Source organism: Andrographis paniculata, unplaced genomic scaffold, assembly GCF_009805555.1.
Source record: "Andrographis paniculata isolate CXL003 unplaced genomic scaffold, ASM980555v1 Contig70END, whole genome shotgun sequence".
Taxonomy (NCBI): Eukaryota; Viridiplantae; Streptophyta; class Magnoliopsida; order Lamiales; family Acanthaceae; genus Andrographis; species Andrographis paniculata.
In genome coordinates, this window is record NW_026137607.1 from 522,530 (window position 1) to 546,597 (window position 24,068).

At 29.9% G+C, this 24,068-nt stretch overlaps 3 protein-coding genes across 6 annotated transcripts; 2 read left to right on the forward strand and 1 right to left on the reverse strand.

Annotated features, from left to right (window-relative positions):
* Positions 1-286: 286 nt before the first annotated feature.
* LOC127264529 (protein MRG1-like) lies at positions 287-3,919 on the reverse strand. Of its 2 annotated transcripts, XM_051294099.1 has the most exons (10): positions 3,737-3,919; positions 3,045-3,098; positions 2,862-2,875; positions 2,283-2,413; positions 1,671-1,711; positions 1,285-1,383; positions 1,072-1,151; positions 782-951; positions 624-708; positions 287-548 (listed from the first exon to the last, which is right to left on the reverse strand). In XM_051294099.1, exons 1-10 carry the CDS (start codon positions 3,896-3,898, stop codon positions 434-436), a joined length of 951 nt encoding a protein of 316 aa, XP_051150056.1. In that variant the 5' UTR covers positions 3,899-3,919; the 3' UTR covers positions 287-433. The 2 variants fall into 2 exon arrangements, with proteins under 2 accessions (XP_051150056.1, XP_051150057.1); XM_051294100.1 differs by lacking the exon at positions 3,045-3,098.
* An 11,940-nt stretch (positions 3,920-15,859) lies between these two features.
* Positions 15,860-19,129, forward strand: LOC127264520 (uncharacterized). The gene is made up of 3 exons (XM_051294090.1): positions 15,860-16,471; positions 16,665-16,850; positions 18,631-19,129. The coding sequence occupies exons 1-3, from the start codon at positions 15,977-15,979 to the stop codon at positions 18,913-18,915; spliced, it is 966 nt and encodes a 321-aa protein (XP_051150047.1). The 5' UTR covers positions 15,860-15,976; the 3' UTR covers positions 18,916-19,129.
* A 1,837-nt stretch (positions 19,130-20,966) lies between these two features.
* Positions 20,967-23,512, forward strand: LOC127264533 (BOI-related E3 ubiquitin-protein ligase 1-like). Of its 3 annotated transcripts, none has more exons than XM_051294105.1 (4): positions 20,967-21,116; positions 21,280-21,380; positions 21,457-21,794; positions 22,808-23,512. In XM_051294105.1, the coding sequence occupies exons 1-4, from the start codon at positions 21,034-21,036 to the stop codon at positions 23,321-23,323; spliced, it is 1,038 nt and encodes a 345-aa protein (XP_051150062.1). In that variant the 5' UTR covers positions 20,967-21,033; the 3' UTR covers positions 23,324-23,512. The 3 variants fall into 3 exon arrangements, with proteins under 3 accessions (XP_051150062.1, XP_051150063.1, XP_051150064.1); XM_051294106.1 differs by having other exon boundaries at positions 21,280-21,365; XM_051294107.1 differs by having other exon boundaries at positions 21,280-21,362.
* Positions 23,513-24,068: the final 556 nt, after the last annotated feature.

The window sequence follows — 24,068 nt, forward strand, 5'->3', positions numbered from 1 at the left end:
CTCAGGTCACTTGCCACATATAGTTAGCCTAGTGTAACTTTTCCGTCGGATCTGATTTGCAGGGTATTAAATTCAGTCGGGGGTTTACCCAATGCACACTTTCGGGTAGAGGCTGCGAATTCTCACGTCATAAAAAAAAAAAAAAAAAAAGACCCGCCAGGTATCAAATAAAAGTTCGACTGAAAATTTACCCAAAAAGTACTTGAAAATTAACAGCCACGGATTCCCACGTCATTAAAATTAAAAAAAAAATTAAAAAAAAATTAAAAAAAAAAAGACAACTAACTATACAAGGAGCTAATTCATAAGTAGAGTTTTCGATGATGAGAATCCAAATTCAAACAAGACATATGTAACCACAATCACATATCATATGCAAAACGATACTTCTACTACTTACATAATAATACCATTCTCTATTCCAATTTCCGACTTATTTATCATCTTCTTGCTTGACCGTGGTCGGAGACCCGTCCGACGACGACGACGATGACGGCGGCTTCTCGTAATTCGAAAGGAAAAACGCACATTGGTTGTTCTGGAGGAACCTGCGCCAAACAATCGAACAATTACGACAGACGTCACAAACGACGGTTACGAATATCCAATAAAAAATCGAGTACCTGAGAATATCATGCAATCGTTGCTGCAGCTCGGTTAAAGCTTCCTTTTCGATGTGCATACACGACAGTAACTCCGGCAATTTCACTGACCGCGATGAATTAACCGTTCATATCATCGTAAAAGAATTAAACAATTTTAAATAAAGATTTTAGCATACCGAAGAGTCTTAATAAATGTTCAGCTCCGTAGACACTGGACGGGGAGAGATTATCGGTGATCGCTTCTCGATACTGTCGGCGCTCCTGTTTGTAGAGAAGCATTACGGGTAATGCTTTGTCGAAGTACGAGCGAAGCCCGTCGACGACCTCTACAACCGGGTCAACTATTCTTCATCCACAGAAAAATTAGATAGATGAGAAAAAATTAAGATCCGTTTTGAAGAAGTGCACAATCGAAACGTTCGATTATCATCCAAAATGTACGATTATTGCTTCTCACACAACTTACATGCCATCTTTATTCATCTGGAAGTCGAGAAACTTGCTCAATATCTCATGAACATTAGGAGAACAAGGAAGCTTCACAAGCTGCAAGAAAGGTTTTTTCAGATAAAAAGATTTACGTTAGATTGTTAAGTAGTCAGGGTTGAAGTATAGTAATGAAGCCGATACAGTTATAGTCCGCCTCTAAAATTTATGTATAATTAATTTTTTATTTTACCTTGCCGAGATGTATTATGCATTCATGGTCATCGACCAGTTGTCTCTTCAAGGTAGATGGAATTTGGATATTCACCTTCTCGACAGGTGGAGCAACCTCCTACAAAATAAAGATTCGAAAAATCATGACGTAAAACCCCAAACAAACAAACTCAATCTGACAGTTACGTAAACCGGCCACACGTGGGGAATTTGGAATGTGCTGCATAATGCATAGAGATCTGATTTCAATATTGATCAGTTATGACGCAAAAGAAATGTACAGATAAAATCTTTGTTCCGAGATAACAGCCAAAATAGAAAATATATCGATATTTAGACGTGTGACCTCTGCAGTTCAAAATATCAACAAAAGAATTATAAAACAGGTACAGAAAAAAACACTACTTTGTCAACGGTTTCATTCTTCCGCTTCCTGCCTCTAACCCCTGCATCACCATTGCAATCCATAAATCAGCACAGGAAGACGGAAGCCTCGAGCAAAAGATTTGCAACATGATTATGATGGCAGACGGGAAAAGAAAACATATCAACCAAACATAGATAGATGGAACGAAAGCGCAAGATGGATCAATCTAACATAAAGGGAGATATTACAAAAATATGCAACGATTAATAAAGTTCATAACTATAGGGAGAAAAAGAAAACATAAGGTTTAAAGACGTAAATCAACTCTACGCAGCAGCCGTAACTATAACCTAGGTGAATCAATGTGTCCTTTTGGCGTTGCCATTTTAAGATGACATTTTTCTATTCGCCTGATTTGTAAGCAGCATTCCGCAGTAACTGCTGCAAAGTTCTATGCAATACGGATAGTAAATTCTACGTTATAACAGACAAAATCCAATTAAAGAGAAAAGAGTTTAATGATCGGAATATATCACTGACATCAAGGCTTCCTTTGAAAGTGATCATCTTTATAGAGAAAAAGGAAAAAATGTAACTGATCAAGAGACAGATAACAACTCTATCAACTAGTATTAAGAAATGAGTCTCACCGGCCGGAGTTTTAGTTTTATCTTGTGATAGACGTCCAGGCCTTGAGTGCATTTCTTTTAGCTCCTTTTGCTTCTGAACATTCTCTTCAGTACGTTTCAAAAGGCTGTCAACACCGAGCCATTCGTCCCAGCTGTAAAAGAGAAAAGAAGATAAAATTCAAAATTATAAAATTCCCATAATTTTTCACTATATACATATATATATATGTATATTTTGTTCGAGGGAATAGTAAGTACTCAAATGGCATTGATGGCTTGAAAATTCAAGATTTTTGGCTCCAGAACCACAATTATTGAATCAAAGTTTACACATCAAAACTATTTGAAAGTAGTGGAACATGATACAACTATTGACGTAAATCTGTAAAAACTTTGTATATGGAGGAATTAATTTAGTTGCCAATGCAGAGGTTTTCTTATTTTTTTTAAATCCGAAAACCCACATCAAAAGGCTCTGTGAATGTAATTGCAACACAAGAAAAAGCTTTGAATTATAAATGAACTGCCCTTCATAGAAAAAGATAATTGAAGCTCCAAAACATCATGTTTTGAGAATAGATAGAGCGGAGAAGAACTCACTGTTTGTTCCATCCCTGAAGATAAACAAAAAATTAAGGCGTCAATCACGGCAGCCCCAAATATCCATAAATCACACATACCATCTTTACAGATGCAACTGAGTTTGTAAATATGGAAATGAATGCCGAATAAAACAAAACAATGCAAGACCTACGGCGCTAGAAATGCGGGGACTATACTTACATGATAATGAACAAAGTACCTCCATTCATCCTTACGAAATTCAACCTTTTGAATCTTGTAACCAAAACCAAAAGCACCACAGTAAAGAAGATGTAATGAAATCAATAAGCCAAAGTTAAGTAATAAAATTCACACCCATTACCAAAACATAATTCAAACAATTGAAAACAACAAGGAAACCACCATGGAAGAGATTTTCAGAGGGCTTATGAACTTTTGGCACTAACAACTGATATCCACTACAAATTAAGGCAAGTGTACGTAGTGTTAGAACAATCACAGTATGTAATTTAAAATTGATCGATACCTGAAACTGTTACCCATTAGTTGAAGGCCTTTTTTTTTTTTTTTATGTAAATTCGCAGATCTTGTCATGTGATGATCTTTATAAGGGTAATCAAAATTGGGGAAAACTTCAGATAGATGTTAATCAGGAGTGATACAATCAAATTACAAACAAAAGACACGAAATTGGGTTCATCGTTTAACTTTCTTCGCAGAATCGCGTAAATTGTTTGATTCTCAGTGAATTTTGAGTGTATCAAATTCCACACTCCTCGTAAACACAAGAGTAGTTCTTTCTCACCGAAGAAAAATAGTGATTACAGAATAGTTCCACAGAATCAAAGACCTTAGGGTTTCTTATGATTTAGTTGGTGAATAGCTAAAAGAAAACATGGCGTATTTATTACCTTGGCATCGTAAAGGCAGGGGCCATGAAAACCAAGGACCTTTTCCCCTTCGTGAAAGGGGCTGGAATCGACGTCTTCCTCCTTCATCGATTTGTCGACGGTTGCGCCGGCGGAGACGGAGGTGGAGCCCTTGGTACCCCCAGCACTGTTCATTTCCTTCATCTTTTACTTTTTCTGAGCTATTTTGTGCCACACTGACAGTTATAAGAGTAAATTATAAAGATCTTTTTACTTTTTTCTTTTTTTTTTTTTAAAAAAAGAGTAAATTATAAAGATGTGTTTATTTGTAAATAAATTATAAATGCATACAATTAAAAGGTTCAAAGTTTTGTCTATTACATATGATTTATTTTGTTTAATATAATTTGTTTTGTTGAACTTAATTTGCAGATTATTAATTTATCTTATACAAATACATTTGTCAAATAATTTATGAAATTTTTTATGTTATAAAAAAAATAATAATACAGTAATATTTTTAAGTTATATTTAACTTTTGCATGAATATTAAAAAATATTGTATTTTAATGATACTTGATGTTATTTTGGACTAAACCAAATGTATTTGTAATAATAGGTAATAGAACATGTTGTTACTAAATAAAGAAATATAAGACAATAAAAGTAAAATGTGTAATGCATTTTGAACAAACCGAGAGAATAATATTTTACTCTCCCCGTCCTACATACCATGTCCAGGTTGCCGTTTCTGTCTGTCTCACATACCATGTCACTTTTATTTTTTGGAAAATGATTATACACTTTAATCTCATTTTAAACTTTTTAATTTTATTTTTTTAAAAAATTTTAATTAAACCAATTAGTTATCTTAATCTTAATTTATAATTATTTATATTATAAGATAATTATTTTCACTAATACATTCTTAATTATCTACTAATTATACCCCTTATAAAATACATAGACACGGTATGTGGGACGGAGGTAGTATTAATTATTGAAATTGTGTAAGATTATTTTTGATATTTTTATTTATATATAAATTAATTATATGCATAATATATATTTATAATTTATATAAAAATTAATAATATTAATATATATTTAGTTGTAAAAAATTTCTTGCATAATTTTTATTTTCAAATATACAAATCAAATCAACTAAAGGAACTATACATAATTATGATCGATAAGCACAATTAACATTAAAAAGAAATAAAATTAAAAGCCTTGGATGAACTTATTGTATATCATGCTAGATACCAAACTCTAATGATTTTTCTCTTTCAACTACTTCCATTTTATTCTCACTTGCAATGTCAATCAAGTATTGGGTAAATTTTGACTAAGTTTTTGAATCAAAATTATTGGACTAGGTCAATCACATGTTAGAGCTTTGGTTTGGGCTAAATATGATCATTGGGCTCGCTTTTGAAGCTTTTTATTTCCAAAATAACGGGCTTTTGGGCTCGTTTTACGTTGTTGAGCTTTGTTCGATATTGTTGAATCTCGTTCGATATTTTCGAACCCTGCTTTTGGGCTAACAAGCAAGGCTTGGGGACTTTGCTATTGAGTCGAAGTTCGATTCCCTTTTATTATTTCAGACTTCGCTCATATAAGACCTCGTCAATCCGAAGTGTTTCGAAGCGAAAGTAAACAGCAACTTTTGTATTTTCTTATGTATTTAATATGTTACAATATAAATCTTTTATGTTTTTTTGGATCCATGTTAGACTTATACAAGGGAGGATTGATCTAAAGTTGTTTTACTAAGGCCAATACATTCATATCACTCTACCACACACAAGACTAATGTTATGCTCACGTAGCTACAATGTACGTGTTATAGAGTCTAGTAAAGTCAGTGACAGAATCAACTCTAAATTTTAAAAAGACAAAATATTAGTTTTCTTTTTTATCGTTTCAATATTGTCATTTTCAATTTATTTCGTCACAATTGGGTAAAAAAATATGTGAGAAATTAAATATTTTAGAAAAGAATTATTTATTATTTTTTTTATACTAAAAAATAATCTCTCCGTGTGCCTCTAAGAAATACATTTATTTTTTGTGTCATTGTACTTAATATTAAAAATATTTTTATAATATTTTTGTACAAATATTATTATATTAATATTATAAGATACTAATAAAAATATTTTTTTTTATTTATAATATATTTTAATATAATAATTAATATTCAAATATTGACACAAATAAAGTAAATGCAAGCTTTAGAGCCCGGACAGAGGTGATATATATTTGGGGATTGGGGTCAACCGTCCCCCTACCCATGTAGATCCATCCATGACCCTACTCATATAGGGTTGACCGTGCCACAAGATTAAAAATTCGTCATTAATTATTAATTTATTTTTTATTATTTCTTATTATATATTTTTTATTATATAATATGTGATTTAAAAATATACTATATTTTATTTTTATAGATATTTACTAATAATTTGACTTAATCAATATAGTAACCGAACATATATATAAAAAATAGTAGTACCTTCATCCCATATTGGATGTTTTTGTTAGTAGATAATTAGGAAATATATTAGTGAAAATAATTAATTTATAATTAAATTATTATATATTAAAATTAAGATGAATAATTAGTTTAATTAAAATTAAAAAAAATTAAATTATATAATTTAAAATAAAATTAAGATGCTTAATCATTTTTTTAAAAAGAAAATATGAGATATGGGACGGATAGAAACAACAATACGATCATAATAGGTGGAACGAGAACATGCCTATATCGATAGTGGAAGAAAATCTAACATAAATTGCAGCATTTGAACCGTGACGCAGAAGCAAAACCAGTTCCGCCAAAGCCGGCCGGGCGGAGGGATCCCCACCGTCCATTTTGATCTACCAACGGTCCAGATCTATCCAGTCGCTCGTCAAAACAATTCTCCCAACCACATAAAGACACATCAACACAAAGTCTACAAATTCACATGAAATTAAAACGAAATTCAAAGTTGGGGACTTGAAATTAATTTGGTCATCCCAATTTCAAACTCCCCTTTTTTTACTCTTCCATTATCACTTCCAAGTTCCAAATTCCAATCCGCAGCAGATGGATGCTCCAATTTTGAAAATTACACAGTCAAAATTACACACCTTTGATCATGAGCTCTATAAATTCTCCAGAGTCCAATTATTCTCTCAGGAAATCACAGATTACTATTCAGAAGAAGAAGATATGGCGAAATTGAAGGTAATCGGATTGGTGGTTGTAGTTGTTGTTTGTATTTTGGTGGTTTGTTCAGTGGTTCCCTGCGAAGGTCGACCGTTGGGGAAGATGAAGATCGAGGGAGAGATCGAGAAGGTTCTAGAAGAGTTGTATTTGGAAGGAATGAAAACCGGCGGTCCGAGTCACGGCGGAGATGGCCATTCCTTAACCCTTGATGGGATTAAGAAATCCGGTCCGAGTCCCGGATCTGGAAACTAATTATACATTGCCACGTGGATTTTATGATTTTTTTTTTAATTTTAATTATTCATTGATTCTTATTATCGTCTCGGGGTGTAATGCAATTCTTTAGTATGTCCGTTTCGTCCGGATCAATTTATTTATTCTATTATTTTGATTAATACAATTTTTATTTTTAATTTTTTCATAATTTTATTATTCATGTAACTTAAAGAATTCTTTTATATGAGATTAGTTATTGTGTACGCATATAAGATGGAATAACCACAATTTGTTCTGTAATATACTCCATCAATCCAATAACTATGTATCTATTTATTTTTTCATGAAATTTTAGAAATATTAGTATTATATTGAGATGTAGTATGAATAAAGTAGAAATGATTAAAATAATTTTATTAGTATTGTGTGTTATAAATGTAATTATATTTGTGTAATATATTGTAAGTTGTAAGGATATTTGTAATGTTAAGTAAATAGTCCAGTTAGTAAAAAAATAGATATTTTGTTACGAGACGAACTAAAATAGAAAAATAGATAATCTATTATGGGGAATAATATATATTGTTTTAAATTAAAATATATATTTGTATGTGTGTGTGTATTTTTTTTTTTTATATTTTTGCTAAAATCAATAGTAAATTATGTCGTCGATTATGTAGTTCGTTTATCTCTTATATATGTATTATTTTAACATAGAACATACCATACATATTATTGTCAAATACAATATCTATTATAGTTAATTTCAACACAATTTATATATATAAAAAGAAACCATAACATAACTACTCAGTAATTTTATTTACATATCACGTATTTTTCTTCATTATACTTACCTCCGTTCCACTTAAATTGTCTTATTTTTTGTCACAGAGTTTAATTATTATTTAATTAGTAAGTAATTAAAAATTATATTAGTAAAATTAATTATAATTTAATAAAAATAATTACATATTAAGATTAAGGCGTGTAATTCAAATTTAGGATCTAATACTTGTAGTTTACAACTAATCGAACACATATGAAACAGGAAACATCGAATCTTTTATATACTTTCTTAATCGAAGGAGTTCGGACTCAGTTTACCCAATATTTCAACCGACTAGCAACACTTACACACAACCTCGACCCAAACACTACCAACATCCACAGAAACGCACAATCAGCGCGATTAACAACCTAATCGAAAGAAATCTCAAGATTCTAAGCCTAAATCATCGCGGACAATCAATTACACCACGAACAGCTCATAAACACAGAATCGATAAATCAAACCGATGAACAGCTTTAGAACAAGCTGTAATACAACCACAGTGGATGAACTTCAAGTTCCGATGGCCAAACTCGCCGGAATGCACCAGACAGGTCGATCGCGTTCGTCGGGAAAGCTAGGGCTCCAGAGAGTGAATATCGCGATGTGAAGGAGTGAGGATTGATCTGTCCAGTGAACCGGGAAGCAGTATATATATATAAGACCCCTTGGACCGGTTTGAGGGCGGTCCAGGGCGGTTCAGGCCAACCGAACCCATCATCCAATTCATCACTCAATCAGGTCGAACTGCGGGCACGGGATCCGGGTTTCGATAGGTTGGGTCAGGTCGAAGTGTAATATGCACAAAACATCACAAGGCGACTAAATAGTTCATTTAAAATAAAATAAAATAATAAATTATGAATTTTAAAATGTGATTAAAACGTATAATTATATTCCAAAACAGAAAATGACAAATTATGTGGGACATACGAAAATAAAAAGAATTGACAAATTAAGTGGGACGGAGGGAGTATATTATTTGCATTACGCTAATTTTTCTTCAATCAACACAATAACTGCCGTTGTTTTGTATTTCCACCGTCTCGAGTAAGATGACCCATCTAGTTAAAAACACAGTATTTTAAACAATATAGATTAGTAGGTTATTAATAATCGGTTATAATATTATTTTATTATTTTTTATAAGAGTGGTGTTGTTGGTATTTTAAATATTTTTAAAATTATATCTCAATGAAATATATATAAAATGTATATATCATTCTATAGATAATAAAATTTTATATACTGCAAATAAATAAAAATTTATTTATTTATTTATAATTAACTTAAAACTAATTCTATAAAAAATGATGAGAGAGATAAACATAAATAAGTTTTCAATAAATCCTACGTATAAGATATTAAAAATTTAATTAAATTAATTTATATTTGTTAAGTATATTTAAAATTAATAAATATTTTCTATGAAATAAAAAAAAATAAAAAATGAAAAAATAGATCATCTATGTTTTGAAAAAAAAATAAAAATGAAGTATTACAAAGCAGACATATAAATATGTTGGACGGAGAGAGTATATTTATTCTTTTGGCACGTGAATTTATAATTATTACTTTTAATGTGTAAATTTTATAATTTTAATTTAAAAGTATATGTATATTTTTAATTTCAAGTCAATATAGTTTTTTATTTTATTATTTTATTAGTAAATTAAAATAATACTCCCTCTATTTCAAATATTCTGCAATATTTTTTTTTTCCAAACTCACTGCAACATTTTTAAATTTAGAAATAATTAATAATATTTTTATAAATATATTAATATACACTTCATTTTATCTTTCACATCACTAAAAAACGAATAATTCTTTCTCTCTCAAATTACATCACTTAATATCCAAATTATCTCAAATTACCATACTTAATACTTTCCACCTAAATTCTCGTACCAAACACAAATATTGCACAGTGTTTGAGACAGAGAGAGTAATATTTTATCGGTTAATAGAAGTGTATAAGATGATTTTGCTATTAATGCCTTTGAAAGTACAAATGAAATAAATAGTTTTGTAAAAGTCAGATATATTTTGATATTTAAATATAATTATTTTACTATAATTAAAAAATAATACTTTTTAATAAGACGATCAAAAATACTAAAAATCATACATTGAGTTGAAAGTGAAAGAATATTATTTTATGTTATAAACTATTACTTCCTTTATTTAGGATAATTATATAACTATTTTTATTTTTTTAATATACAGTAAACTCATGCATAATCAATTTATAATAAATAATTTTATATACATACAAATTTATTATTTTTATTTAACAAATAATATTAATTTATTATTATTTTCTTTTCCATTTATTCAACTACTTTATCAGCACCTCTTCAATAATTTTTCTATGATGTCCTATTTAATTTTCTATTTATTCTACTTTTAAATTAAAATATTGCTATCTCCGCCCCACATACCGCTACACTGTAGACACGGAATTTTAAGAGAGATGTAATTAGTAGATAATTAAAAATATATTAGTGAAAATAATTATCCAATAATATAAATAATTATAAATTAAGATTAAGATAACTAATTAGTTTAATTAAAATTAAAAAAAAAAAATTAAAAAGTTTAAAATGAGAATAAAGTGTATCATTTTTCAAAAAAGGAATGTGACATGGTATATAGGACAGACAGAAACGACAACGTAAATATGGTACGTGAAACGGAGGAAGTATTATTTTGTAATCTATCTGTCTTAATATTGTAGCATAAATAGACCGGACTGAATAAATATATAAGTATTGTTCTGAATTAGTTAAGTCCTATAACGTCACTAGTGACATAGTTTACTTTGTCAATTTTATTTTTTTTTATTATTTAATTTTTATAATTTTAAAAAAATATATACTTCCTCAGTCCCATGTAATATAGATGTATGATCGTAGACACGAGAATTTAGGTAAAATATAATTAGTAAGTAATTAAGAAATATATTAATAAAAATAATTATTATTTAGTAAAAATAATTATAGATTAAGATTAAGATAACTAAATAATTTAATTAAGATTAAAAAAAATTTAAATTTTAAATTTTAAAATATGATTAAAGTGTATAATTAATTTTCTAAAAAAAGAAAAGACAAATTATGTGGGACGGACGAAAATAGAAAATAGGGACAAATTATGTGGGACGGAAGGAGTAATATTTTTTATATAAAATTTTACTATTACATTACATTTATACTACTCTCTCCGTCTCATATCTATATATTCATTTGCTTTTTGTACGATAAAGTATAAATAAATGTAAAAAGTCTAAATTAACCATATTAGTATTGTATGATATAAAGGTACATTTGTGTAATATATTGTAAATTGGAATGATATTTGTAATATTAGATAGATAGTACAATTATTATAAAAAAATGAATACTTTATTATGAAACAGATTAAAATGAAAAAATGGATAAATTGTTAAATATCGAAATTCAAGTCAACCAAAATTTTAAAAAAATCAGCAAGTAACCACAAAGAGTGAATATCAATGTCCCACACAAAATATTTTGCTTTTATTATTTTTGTTACGTCACTTTTGTGTCGATTAATATTTGAATATTAATTATTATGGGGTATCAAAATATAGTACAAATAAAAAAAAGACAAAAAAATATTTTTATTACTGTCTTATAATATACTAATAGAATGATATTTGTAAAAAATATATATATACAAATATAAATATTTTTTTTAATGTTAAATACAATGATTTACGTAAAAAGTAAATATAATTTTTAGAAGCGGACGAAAAATATATTTTTGTATAATCATTTCCTACAAAGTGTCATATTCAAAATACATATCAACAAATCTTTTATATGGTTCCATGATAAATTTTTAAATGAAAAATATCATAGCAGTTAGGTCCCGTTGACATATAGGGTTTGTTCACGTAATTATTTTTGAATGATACGATTTTGAATAAATTATAAAAAATAATATAATATATACATATTAATACAAATATATATATATAATATACTAATTCACTCACAAAAGGTAATTAATTTGATAAAAAAATATTTTCTCTATCACACTTTGTTCATATTTTATATTTTCGTCCGTCTCATATAATCTGTCTTTTTCTTTTTTGAAATTTGATTATACACTTTAACTATATTTTAAATTTTAAATTTTAAATTTTAATTAAACTATTATCTAGGAGAGAGTATTATTTTTATATCAGTAATTAGATTCCTCATGTCTAAAATAAAAAGACATATTCTTCCAAAAATACATAAGAATACTTTTGGTTTCATTATCAATTTTATAATATTTTAGAGTGTGTTTCTTCGATCCTAAATTTGGGTTTGTCCACCTTTCAGCCGGCAACCTGCAGGTTTTTTTTTTATTTTTTTATTTTAAATAATAAAATAAAATAAAATATAATTTAATATTTATTATAATTATAGGAAAAAAATATATACAATATATATGTAATTTTGTAGAGAATAAATTTTTCTATAATATAAATAAATAAAAATTTAAATATATATATGTTGGATATAATATAAATTTATAATCAAATCATACAATATAAATTTTATCAATTAAATTTAATACACATTTATATTATTTTATTCATTATCCATCAAATCAATATACATCAAAAACTCCCCAAACTCTAACCAAACTTAAAACACAAAATAGACAACAAAATTCAAACTCATCCCAAAATTCAAATAGAAACCAAATTCAAACCCAAATTTCACCGAACCACCTTAAACCATTAGATATCATTCACACAAATATATATATATATATATATATATAAAATCTCATGTGCTCTATGAGTGGTCGATCATGTGGTCGATCATGCATGCTCCTTTGCATTTCAAATTTATGTTATTATCAAATTTATTATTATTATTATTATTATTATATAATTATATTTGTTTTTATTTTTAGTAAACGATTAAATCTGTAATAAAATAAATGCGAAATAAACTTGATTTATTGAAAGAAAAATCAACGAAAATACAAACAAAAGTTTAAATTAAGATGTGGAAGTAGACTCAGCCCTCAAATCACCCAATAATCTTAAAATCAGCACACAAATATCAAAACGCAGCAAATTCAAATGAACCGCACTCAAGAACCCTTCACCAAACCCAAAACAACCTACAAACAAAAGAACAGAGGCTTACGGAGCATGAGCGGACAAAAATAACATCACAGACCACAATCGTAAGCCGACGACGACAAACACGCCCTTAGCTGCTCGAGACGTCAAAACGGGGAACGGTTTCATGTCAAATCTCCACAGCTCTCTCCCATGATATATATATATATATATGAAATGAGTTGACCTAATTTAAACCCTGAAATGGACGATCAGAATGAAGTCTCATTAGGAGCGCGGGCCACGGTCAAAAACGGATCGGCTAGGCAGAATGCGGGTCTGATGAAAAGGTCAGACCAAGGTTCAATTGAGCCACAGAATTAATATATAGTGTGTGGATTCATTTTGATCTTAATAACAAAAAATCATAGACCAAAATTTATAACAAAATCAATTGTGTCCTAATTTTGTTTAGAATCCTCCTTTTTATTCCAACTATGTTTACCGATCTGATTTCAATTTTAATTTTGTTCAATGTCCCAACACTGACTGTGGCTGGAAAAGTCAAACTTTGATTTCTGCGACACAATTTGAATTTGAATGTGAATGTTTAGATATTTGATTTATGCGATACCATTTCAATTTTATTATTATTAATTATTTTGTTAGTTTTGCCTAATGGGATTTGCTCTATCGAATTTAAAGGATTCTTACATCATACATGTTGAGATATTTTAGACACAATCTATCAACCCACATTTCTCCGGGTACATTCAATTTGGATTGTATCCAAAAGTCTTGTAATTTTGAGATTATGTCTTTGTAAGTCTGTCTTTTTTCAAATCCGTATATTATCTGACATATGTCTGTTGTCTGTGTACGATCTGAAATATATGTGATATCTATCATCTCTTCGTTGTCTGTCTGTTGTTGTTTTCTGCATGCAATCTGTCTTGTGTGCAGTCTGTCTGCGTTTGACTCTGATTCCATTTAGAGTTCTGTCGTTTTCGGCTTCGATGGAGAGTCATATTGTTTTCGGCTCTGATAGAGAGTAATTCGTTTTTGGTTTCGGTGGAGAGTCATGTCGTTTTCGGTTAATGTGGAAAGTCATGTCGTTTTCGACTCAGATGGTAAGTCATGTTGTTTTCGACTCCGGCGGTGAGTCAACTGTTATTTTTATTTTTCGTCTATATTCAACTTTTAACAAAATTTCTAACCAAAAAAAAAATGATCTTCCGTCAATAATTCATCCCTCAATATGTGACCAAAATAAATCATTTTCTTGCTTTAGATCTCGTTACAGTTACATTGATAAATGAAAGATTTGTTTGCTTGCCATACTTTTCTTTAAGATCCTAAAAAAAAAAAAATGCTTTTTATAGTTCAGAAGCTACAGAGTTTGCAATTAGACTACACTTTCATTTTTAATGTATTTTTTATTCAAGCAATAATTTTTTATTTTTTTTTATGTTAAATATAAATTATTTTTTTTATAGGGTTTTTCCAAATAGGAAAAAACACTTTGAAAATTACAAAATTATTTGGAAGTACAAGAAAAAATGACATGGAAATGGAATGATATTTATGTCTTAATTATACATATATTAAAATAAATGATGGTACAATTTGCAAGAAAAGAAACCACCAATAATTAATCATAATAATATATAAAATAAAATAAAATTTTCGGACAACTGCAAAGCAGTATTGCCAACTGTATCGCACCTGTGACCGCGTCTCTCTTCATATTTCCACCGTCACCATATAATACTTCTCACATATAATTCTTTTTATCGTCTCATAAAACATAATTTTTTTTTTATAAATTTATTAATTTTAAATATATTTTAATAAATATAAATTAGTTTAATTAAATTTTTAATATTTTATTACTTAAACCTTCTTTATTTTTATATGTTTCTCTGCAAATGAAAAAATATTTTTATTTATTTTTAAAAATTTCTAATTTATTTGTATTATTATTATATACGAAATACTCCCTCCGTCCACTCATAAAATATATAATTACTTTTGGCGCGATGTTTAAAAAATAATAATATTTTAATTATAGTGGATAGTTAAAAGTAGTATAATGATATTTTTGCCTTTGTTTTTTGGTGTAAAAGTAATGATGTGATGTAAAGTAAGAGTATTTGTGAAAAAAAGTAAGATATTTAATCAAATGCTTACTTTGTAATTGGACGTCCCAAAATAAAAATATGTATACTTTCTAGTTGGACGAAAGAGTAATAGTTACTGTATATATTTTATTAAGATATAAAGTTGAAAATAAAAAAATTATCAATAATACTATTTATATAAAAAATAATAAAATAATATTTTCTCCATCCACTTTGAAAAATTTATATTTGTTTTTTGAAATACAATAAGGCAAAAAATAAATATAATTTTATTATTAAATAAACAGAAAAAATATTATTAATAACTTACTGAATACCTATCTATATCTTATACAAGTACATTCCATTGTTAATTCACAAATAGACAAAATCGTTTAAACCCTCAAGGCCTCAAGTCACCTGTTACATATAATTCGTCTTATGTGATTTTCCCGTTGGGCATAATTTGTCGGATATTAGGTTCCAACAGTATTTAATTAGTGCGCACTTTTGAGTAGCTGCTCCTTGACGAGTCATTAAAAAAAAAATATATATAATAATAATAAAAAATTATAAACTTTATTTCCATAAAAGATGAGAAGGCATGTTTAAGTTCATCACTTCCGGTCTAACTACACACTTCCAATTTTCTTCAAATAATTAATTAAAAAAAATTCCAAATTCCAGCTGATAATTAATTGTATCTTCAATTTCTTCAAATACCCACCTTCACTTTTCCACGTTAGGGTTTCTTCCCTAAATTGAATTTCAATTTTCCGGCCGATCCGATCCGATCGGAAAAATGCACACCAAGACGGACTCCGATGCCACCAGTCTAGCGCCGTCGTCGCCGGACAACACTCGCCGGCCGGTCTACTACGTCCAGAGTCCTTCGCGAGACTCACACGATGGGGAGAAGACGGCGACTTCATTCCACTCCACTCCAGTTATCGGCAGCCCCATGGGATCTCCGCCGCACTCTCACTCCTCCGTCGGCCGCCACTCGAGAGAGTCCTCCACCAGCCGCTTCTCCGGCTCGCTGAAGCCTGGATCCAGGAAGATTTCCCCCAACGAAGCCGGCGGCGGCGCCGGCGGGAAGAGCCGAGGGCAGAAGAATTGGAAACCGTACGATGTGATTGAGGAGGAAGGACTAATCGACGGCGAGGAATCGAGGAAAGGCTTGCCTCGTAGATGCTATCTTCTGATTTTCGTCGTCAGTTTCTTCGTTCTGTTCTCGTTCTTCGCGTTGATTCTGTGGGGAGCGAGCAAGCCTCAGAAACCTAAGATCACCATGAGAGTGAGTTTTCAAGCTCTTAATTAACTCAATTCTCTGTTCAATTGAATTATTCATGTTTTTGATTATGTTATTGCACAATGTGGTGATCTGATCTGATCTGATTGATCTGATAATGAATTGTTGATTTGGTTACGTTTTGTGAATTGTGAATTGATTTGTAGCTAAATGATTTGTTGGATCTGCTATTATGCAGAGCATCACTTTTGAGAGGTTTGTGATTCAAGCTGGTACAGACGACACGGGCGTGTCGACAGATATGATCTCTGTCAATTCCACGGTGAAGTTCACTTTCCGCAACACGGCTACTTTCTTCGGTGTTCATGTTACATCGACTCCTCTATCGCTCTCCTATTCGCAGCTCGCCGTTGGATCCGGAAATGTAAGTCCCACTATCCCAAATTGAGCTAGTGTTGGTGTACTCACGTTTGTAGATAAATAAATAAATGATGTCTATCCCTAATAGCTTAAGCTTTTTGGTGAGTCGGTCATTTATATCATTTAACATGGTATTAGTACCTTAGGTCTTAAGTTCGAGTCTTACCGTCTCTCGTGCAAGTTTCGTAGCTTTTAGCTGTTTGATCGTTATGAAAGAGCTTTTTATTTTAATTTTTGTTATTCCTTATTTACCCTTAAAACTTAATTATTTATTTTTTACATATAAGTATATTTTTATAGCAGTATTTATTAATTATTTTTAATATATTTAATTTATTAAATTATATTTTTATTTTTTTGTAAATTTAAAATAATTACTATTATCAATTATTAGATATAAATTATTTTATTTGTAAAATATATAATTTAAAACTAAATCAAATAGAAAAAACAGAAAAACAAAGGTTATTAATTTATTTATATATATTAAAATAATAATTAACATAATAAAAATATATATACGAAAGATTTATTATTTTATATTTTACATAATTTTAATAATTAATAACAAAAATTCTTATAAATTTTAAACCAAAATAAATAAAATTTAAATATTTTAAAAAATAACATATCAGGCTAATGTCAAACAGTTGTTTTATCAAACACTATAATACAAACCGCTAATTGAATCAGCTAGTCAAACCAGCTAATTGAATCAGCTATCAGCTAATTGCCAAACTCACCCTAGATCTCGAGTTCTTAAAAGCATAAAGCTTCATCTAATATGGTATCAGAGTTTTAGATCTGAAGTTTGTAAAAGCATAAAGGTTGTTTATATTGAGATTTTTGGAGTTATGGAGAATAGGCGTAGGGCAAAACTTTAAAGTGCTACTCCCTATGTCCATAAAATATATGCTCATTTGAGTTGGATACGGATTTTAATGAATACAGAATTATGTTAGTTAATAAGTGGGGGCATTTTGTAAATTATATAAGCGAGTTAATAAGGTGGGAGAATTTTTTGATGAATTATATATGTAAGTAGCTGTGACATATTTGTAAATAATTGTAATATCGACGGTATAAATTAAAGAGTGTGTAAAAGTAGTTTGCTATAAATTGGAAAATGCACATTTTGTATGGTTAAACAAGAAAAGAAATAAGATATAGATTTGGTGTGCAAGAGGGAGTATGTAATAACTAAATAGATCCTTAGTTTATTATTCCTTCAAATAGGTTATCTAGGTTTTGTAGTAGATTCAGAAATAATAGTATTTTATTGATCAGTAGAAGTGTCTAAACAGTTTTGACATTTTTACCCATTAACTTATGTATAAAAGAATTGTATGTGTATTGGTATTTTTGTAATTATGTAAAAGTCAATAGTATTTTGATATTAGTGTATGATTACTTTTACTAAAATAGGAAATAGATACTCCGTTCATCCCAAAACAATAGTTTCATTTTGCCATTTTCGTCCGTTCAAAAACAATAGTCTCATTTTCATATTTGGTAACTAGTTTTTCACTTTTTTACAAAACTATCCTCACCTTTTCACAATAATTACATTTTGATCTTTTAGAAATAATTTTACACCCATTATCAATATAATACTATTATTCCTTAATTCCCGTGCCCATCTCAAATGTCCATATTATTTTGGGACGAAAAGTGTATTTTGGTGTAGGATAGAGAAAAATAATAAAAATGGTATTTTGAGTTGGGACGGAGAGAATGATAAACTTATGTCTAAATTATCGAGTCTTTTTGCGATGTTGTGGCAGATGAAGAAATTTCACCAATCGAGGAAGAGCCAGAGGACGGTAGCGGTGTCGGTGATGAGCGACAAGATCCCGATGTACGGTAGCGGGCCGAGTTTGAGCACGTCGACCGGGATGGTTGCGTCGCCGGTGCCGTTGAAATTGGAGTTCACGGTGAGATCGCGGGCTTATGTGTTGGGGAAATTGGTGAAGACGAAATTCCACAAGAGCATCGAGTGTTCGGTGGTGTTCGATCCAAAGAAACTCAACACGGCCGTGTCTTTGAAGAATTCTTGCACTTACGGGTAACTATGGGATGAAGTTTTGATGTTGTTGTTGTTGTTAATGGTTTTTGCATATTTTGTTTTTAAGTATATTATTTGATTGATTGAGTTCGTTTCTGCTGAGTAAAAGTTTATTCACGTGTTGTTCATTTTGGTACATAATAATTGTACAGATTTATATACTAATATTTTTTAAGTATGTTGTGCTAATGTCGATTTGTATTATTAATTGTTGTACGAATTTGTTATGTTTGTTTGGTATTTTTTATTTTTTATTTTTTTTTCAGTATTTTCTATAATATGGCTTATTATTTTCATTCAAAATTTTAAATTATATCCGCATATCATCTTTTTAAACATCTAATAAAAAATTTAAATAATTCTTTTATTTTTTTGAAACTTTAAATTATAAATTTTTTAATTTTTAAAAAAGTTATATATTGTTCAATCAAAAGTTTCTTTTTTTTTTTTTCAATTTTATTAAAAATAGTCATATTCTACTATCAAAATATTATTATTATTATTATTACTTTTAATTTTATTGAAATATAATGATAAAAATATTTTAAATATTATAATATATTATTAATAACTTACTAATCTACATAACTGAAATATAATATTACTAACCAAATTGGACGTTTGACCAGAGGAGGGAGTATTGGTTTTTATATTATACTTAAAAAAATAATTTTATATTAAAAATATCATATAAATTTATATTTATATTATATCAAAAGAATATTTTAAAATTTTATTCTCGAATCGAAATTCAAAATCAAAATTCTCAAATGAATGATATTTTTTTCTAAAATATTAAATCGAATTTCTATTTCTTCTTTTTTAAAGTATTAAAACTTAAATTTTTATTCAAAAATAAGATAAATATTTATTTATATTATATTAAATAAATATTTTAAATCAAAAATTTACTATTCAGAATTTAATTAAAAAATTAAAAATATTATGATTTCTATCTCATTGGACCATTTTCAATCCATAATTTCATTTTTGCATATCTACAATGCATTTCTCCATTTTTGTGCAGGGTATGCTACAGTAAACCATTTCAGTCTTTTCTCCAACTATACTCTCCATTTTTGTAGGTTAAAAAATATTTTCTTTATATTTTATTTTACATAATTTTTAATATAAATAATTTATAATTATTTTACCATAATCAATTAATTATAAATTTTAATAAATATTAAATATATAAATAATTTACTATAAATATTAATTACAAAATTATAATAAAAAATAATAAAATTAAAAGTAACAAAAATAAATAAAATAAAATAAAAGCTTAAAACAAAATAAAAAAATAAAATATAAAAATATAACCAAAATAAAAAAATTAATGCAATTTTTTATTTTGATGATGATATTTAAAAAATTTAAAATTAAATAAATATAGAAAAGATTAGATAACTACATAAATAAATGGATAATATTAAAAAAAAGGTATGATAACTATATAAATAAATAGATAACTTTATAAATAAATAGATAATTGTATTAAAAAAATAAAATGCACCCGTTGGAATCAGCGGGTGCCGGGTGCTACAGTATTCAGTATTCAGCTGAAGCAGCGGGTGAATTCTGCAAAATTGCAAGGTCGGTTGGAGCAGTTTTTTTCTACCCTGCAAAATAGAGAAAAACTTACTCGGTTAGAGATGGTCTTAAGAAAAAACACTACAAAAAATTATTGTGTAAACATTGGCATGCTCTTTCACTATTTTCAAAAAATATATCGGTCTGGTTTGCAGGGTATTAGGTTCGGCTAGAGTTTATCCAGCATTTTCGGATAGCGGCGACAGATTCCTCCGTCATCCAAAAAAAATTAAAAATATATTTTTAAGATAAATTAATATATTATATACTATTTCTTTTATATTATTTATACAATTTTACATCTTTCACATAAAAAAAATATCTTTTCACAATATTTCACTAAACAAACATAAAATCAATAAATAACTATAAAAAAAAAATAAAATTAAAGAGCAGAGAGCATTGGAAACTTCACGAATTTTCAAAAACTAAAAGGACTATTTAGCAAATACGCGAGGAATCTTTTTCCCCAGCGATTACTGTCTTCAAAAGTGTTCCCATTCATTTCTTCTCCCTACTCCCATCGGCCATGGCTTCTTTTCCTCAGGAAAATCACTATCGCCAATTTCTCCAGCAGCCGCCGCTCTCACAGCCTCGCCAGTCATCTCTCAGGTATTCCCACTCAAACTCATACAGTTTTCTCGCTCAAACACATGGAGAAGACGATTAATTCGATATAAACATATACAATCTTCATTTCGGATTTTTGGTGTTACCATTGAGATTCCACTCGAAATTGGCTTCGATTTCTATCTCTAACTCTTTTTTGTTTTAGGGATTTGTACGACAACAACATGGATGGTCAAATTTCGCAGCCAGTGCCCTACTTGAACACCCCCAATCTTCTCGATCAACATCGTGGTTACATCTCTCCTTGTAATTTCCACGTTTGTTTTCAATTTTTTTGTTCTTGGAGTTAGTCATTTTTAGTAATTTGTTTTCTGTGTTTCAGTTCAAGTTGCAGGTTTGGCGCCCGGGGCGGTTAACGAAGAAAGCAACAGGCTGGACGTACAGTGGAATTCCGAACTCGATTCGAAGGAAAAGCGACCGATAGAGCAGCCGTTTCTGGAGAATAAGTTTGGAATTGATAATAGCAACACTAACTCTCAAAGAACGTCCCTGGATTTGTTGCAGGCTCGATCAGTAGTGTCTACTGGTTTAGGGCTTTCGTTGGAGAATCCGCCATTCAGTTACTCGGGTAATTCTTCCTTGCTTGGGGTTATAGGCGATGCTCTTGATTTAGAGTTACAACGACAGGATGCTGAAATTGACAGATTTTTGAAAGTTCAGGTCAGGATTTGTTGACTCTTGATTGCAATTGTGCTTTCCTTGCCTTGAATTTGTCTAAATTACTGAAAATTGCTGCGAGTATTTGTTTAAATTTTTGTGATCGATGGAAGATTATTGAGTATGAGTTCTGTGGCAATTATTTAGATGGCCTTTTCGAGCTTTGTTAATGGCAGAAATGGTGGATATCTTAGGGCTTGGAGGTTTCTTTTTAGTCTAGATTGGGATTCGAGGTGATTTTGGATTTGAATAGAGTTTGATGTGATTTTTTTTGTGAGAAATTCTTCGAGGAACATGAAGTTCGAATGGTAAAAAACTCGATAAAAACTCGAAAGAAACATGATTATTTGAAGGCTGTGTTCTTAGATTCATATGGTGATGCTTTGAATTCAAATTTTCATCTGCAAGTTTAATAAGCTGAAAATGGAAACTGTAGAATCGAATGATTCTTGTTATAGTTTGATTGGCTGCTCGGGTGCTTCAATGATTTTGATCTTGGCCAAATCTTCGACGTTTACACGTGTTCCTCTGACATTGATGTAAATAACTTTGATAGTTGGATTGGGGAATATTATAAATGGCGGCTCCATTGGGCAAGGCACAGCCTTCGTGCGCCATTGTCTGCAGTTTTTATCCATATTTATTAAACTTATTTATTGGGATTCGTTTGAAATGGAATACGGCAGTCTTTTTGTTTCATCTACGTAATTTGTTCATATCTTCTTTCCTTGTCGCCGCTTCCTATTTTAGACATTGATGATTAGGAATTATATGTTTCGAAATACGCGTATTTGTGCCCTTTGATACATTTTATTGTATTTGTTTTCGAAAGTATGTCATAATTGTGTATATATGTGCATGTATTTACGCTTAAATTGTGCTTGATTGAGCTCTTGCATTGTTTTTGACTACCTTCAACATTATCTCAATTGCGATTCTTGAAGTTTGTCAATATTAATTTCATTCGAGAATGTGCATTTCATTAAAAATAATTCATCTTGTTTAATCGATGATAGGGTGATCAACTGCGCGAAGCCATTCTGAAGAAGTTGCAAGAAACCCAACTCCACACATTCTCGTACGTCGAAGGGAAGGTCCTGCAGAAGCTTCAGGAGAAAGAAGCAGAGGTGGATGACATCAACAAGAAGAACAAACAGCTCGAGGTGCAGGTCGAACGTCTAATTGTGGAAGCCGCTAACTGGGAAAGCCGTGCGAAACACGGCGAGAACATGGCGAACGCACTGAGGCACAATCTGCAGCAGGTTTATGCGCAGAGCAGAGACGGCAAAGAAGGGTGCGGAGACAGCGAGGTCGACGATACCGCCTCCTGCTTCAACGGCCGCCCCGCCGCCGTTCTTCCCCGTAAGGATACGAAGGAGGCGATGTCCTGCAAGGTATGTCGATCGAGTAAAGTCTGCATGCTTTTATTACCCTGCAAGCATTTGTGCCTTTGCAAAGTTTGCGAAAGTAGGTTGAGTCTTTGTCCCGTTTGCGGGCTGTCGAAGTATATAGGCATGGAGGTTTTTATGTGATCGGATGATCCGAAAAATCGTACTCCCTGTGCTATACTATAAAGATGATCGTGAACTTGTGTAGTTTCTTGGCATCTTTAGCTATAAATGTGTGAGAAAATTTTAACAATTCGGGATTTGATGCATTTGTGTTTTGTGATCTCGTTTTTGATTGATCTGTTATGTGAATGGCATGGAGTTTTGTTGTTGTATCTAGCGCGCAAATGTCGAATATCTTTTGCGGCGCGGTAGATGATTAAGCTATTTTGTAGAGTTGCTGTCGTCGTCGCCTTTTTTTTTTTTTTTTGAGAGTATGACTTTAGGATCTTTAGATTTAGGTAAGCTGAGTGTGTGAATTTGAAGCTTTCTTTTTGTATTGTTTTCCTTTTTAATCTTCAGGCTTCTCTGAACTTGGGATATACATACAGATGTATATATATATATTTATGTATATAAATGTGGGTATATATGCATTTTATGTATATGTTCTTTCATAGTTTCATTGATAAGAAAGCCTCCATTTCCTCTTATTTTGCTCATCTTGATCTTGTTGTGTGAGTGTCTTTTTATTATTATTATTATTTTATTTTTTTTTGGAACTCGGTCGAACTTAATAGTAATAGTCTGTAAATTAGGCTGGCAAATTAAGTTACACATGGTTGGCCTAGAGTCGAAAATTTAAGTGTAAAACTTTACATTGTTAGTTATGGTCATGAGTTCATCCGACACTGGTAGTTATTCTGTACTGAAAAAGTAGGTTTAGAGG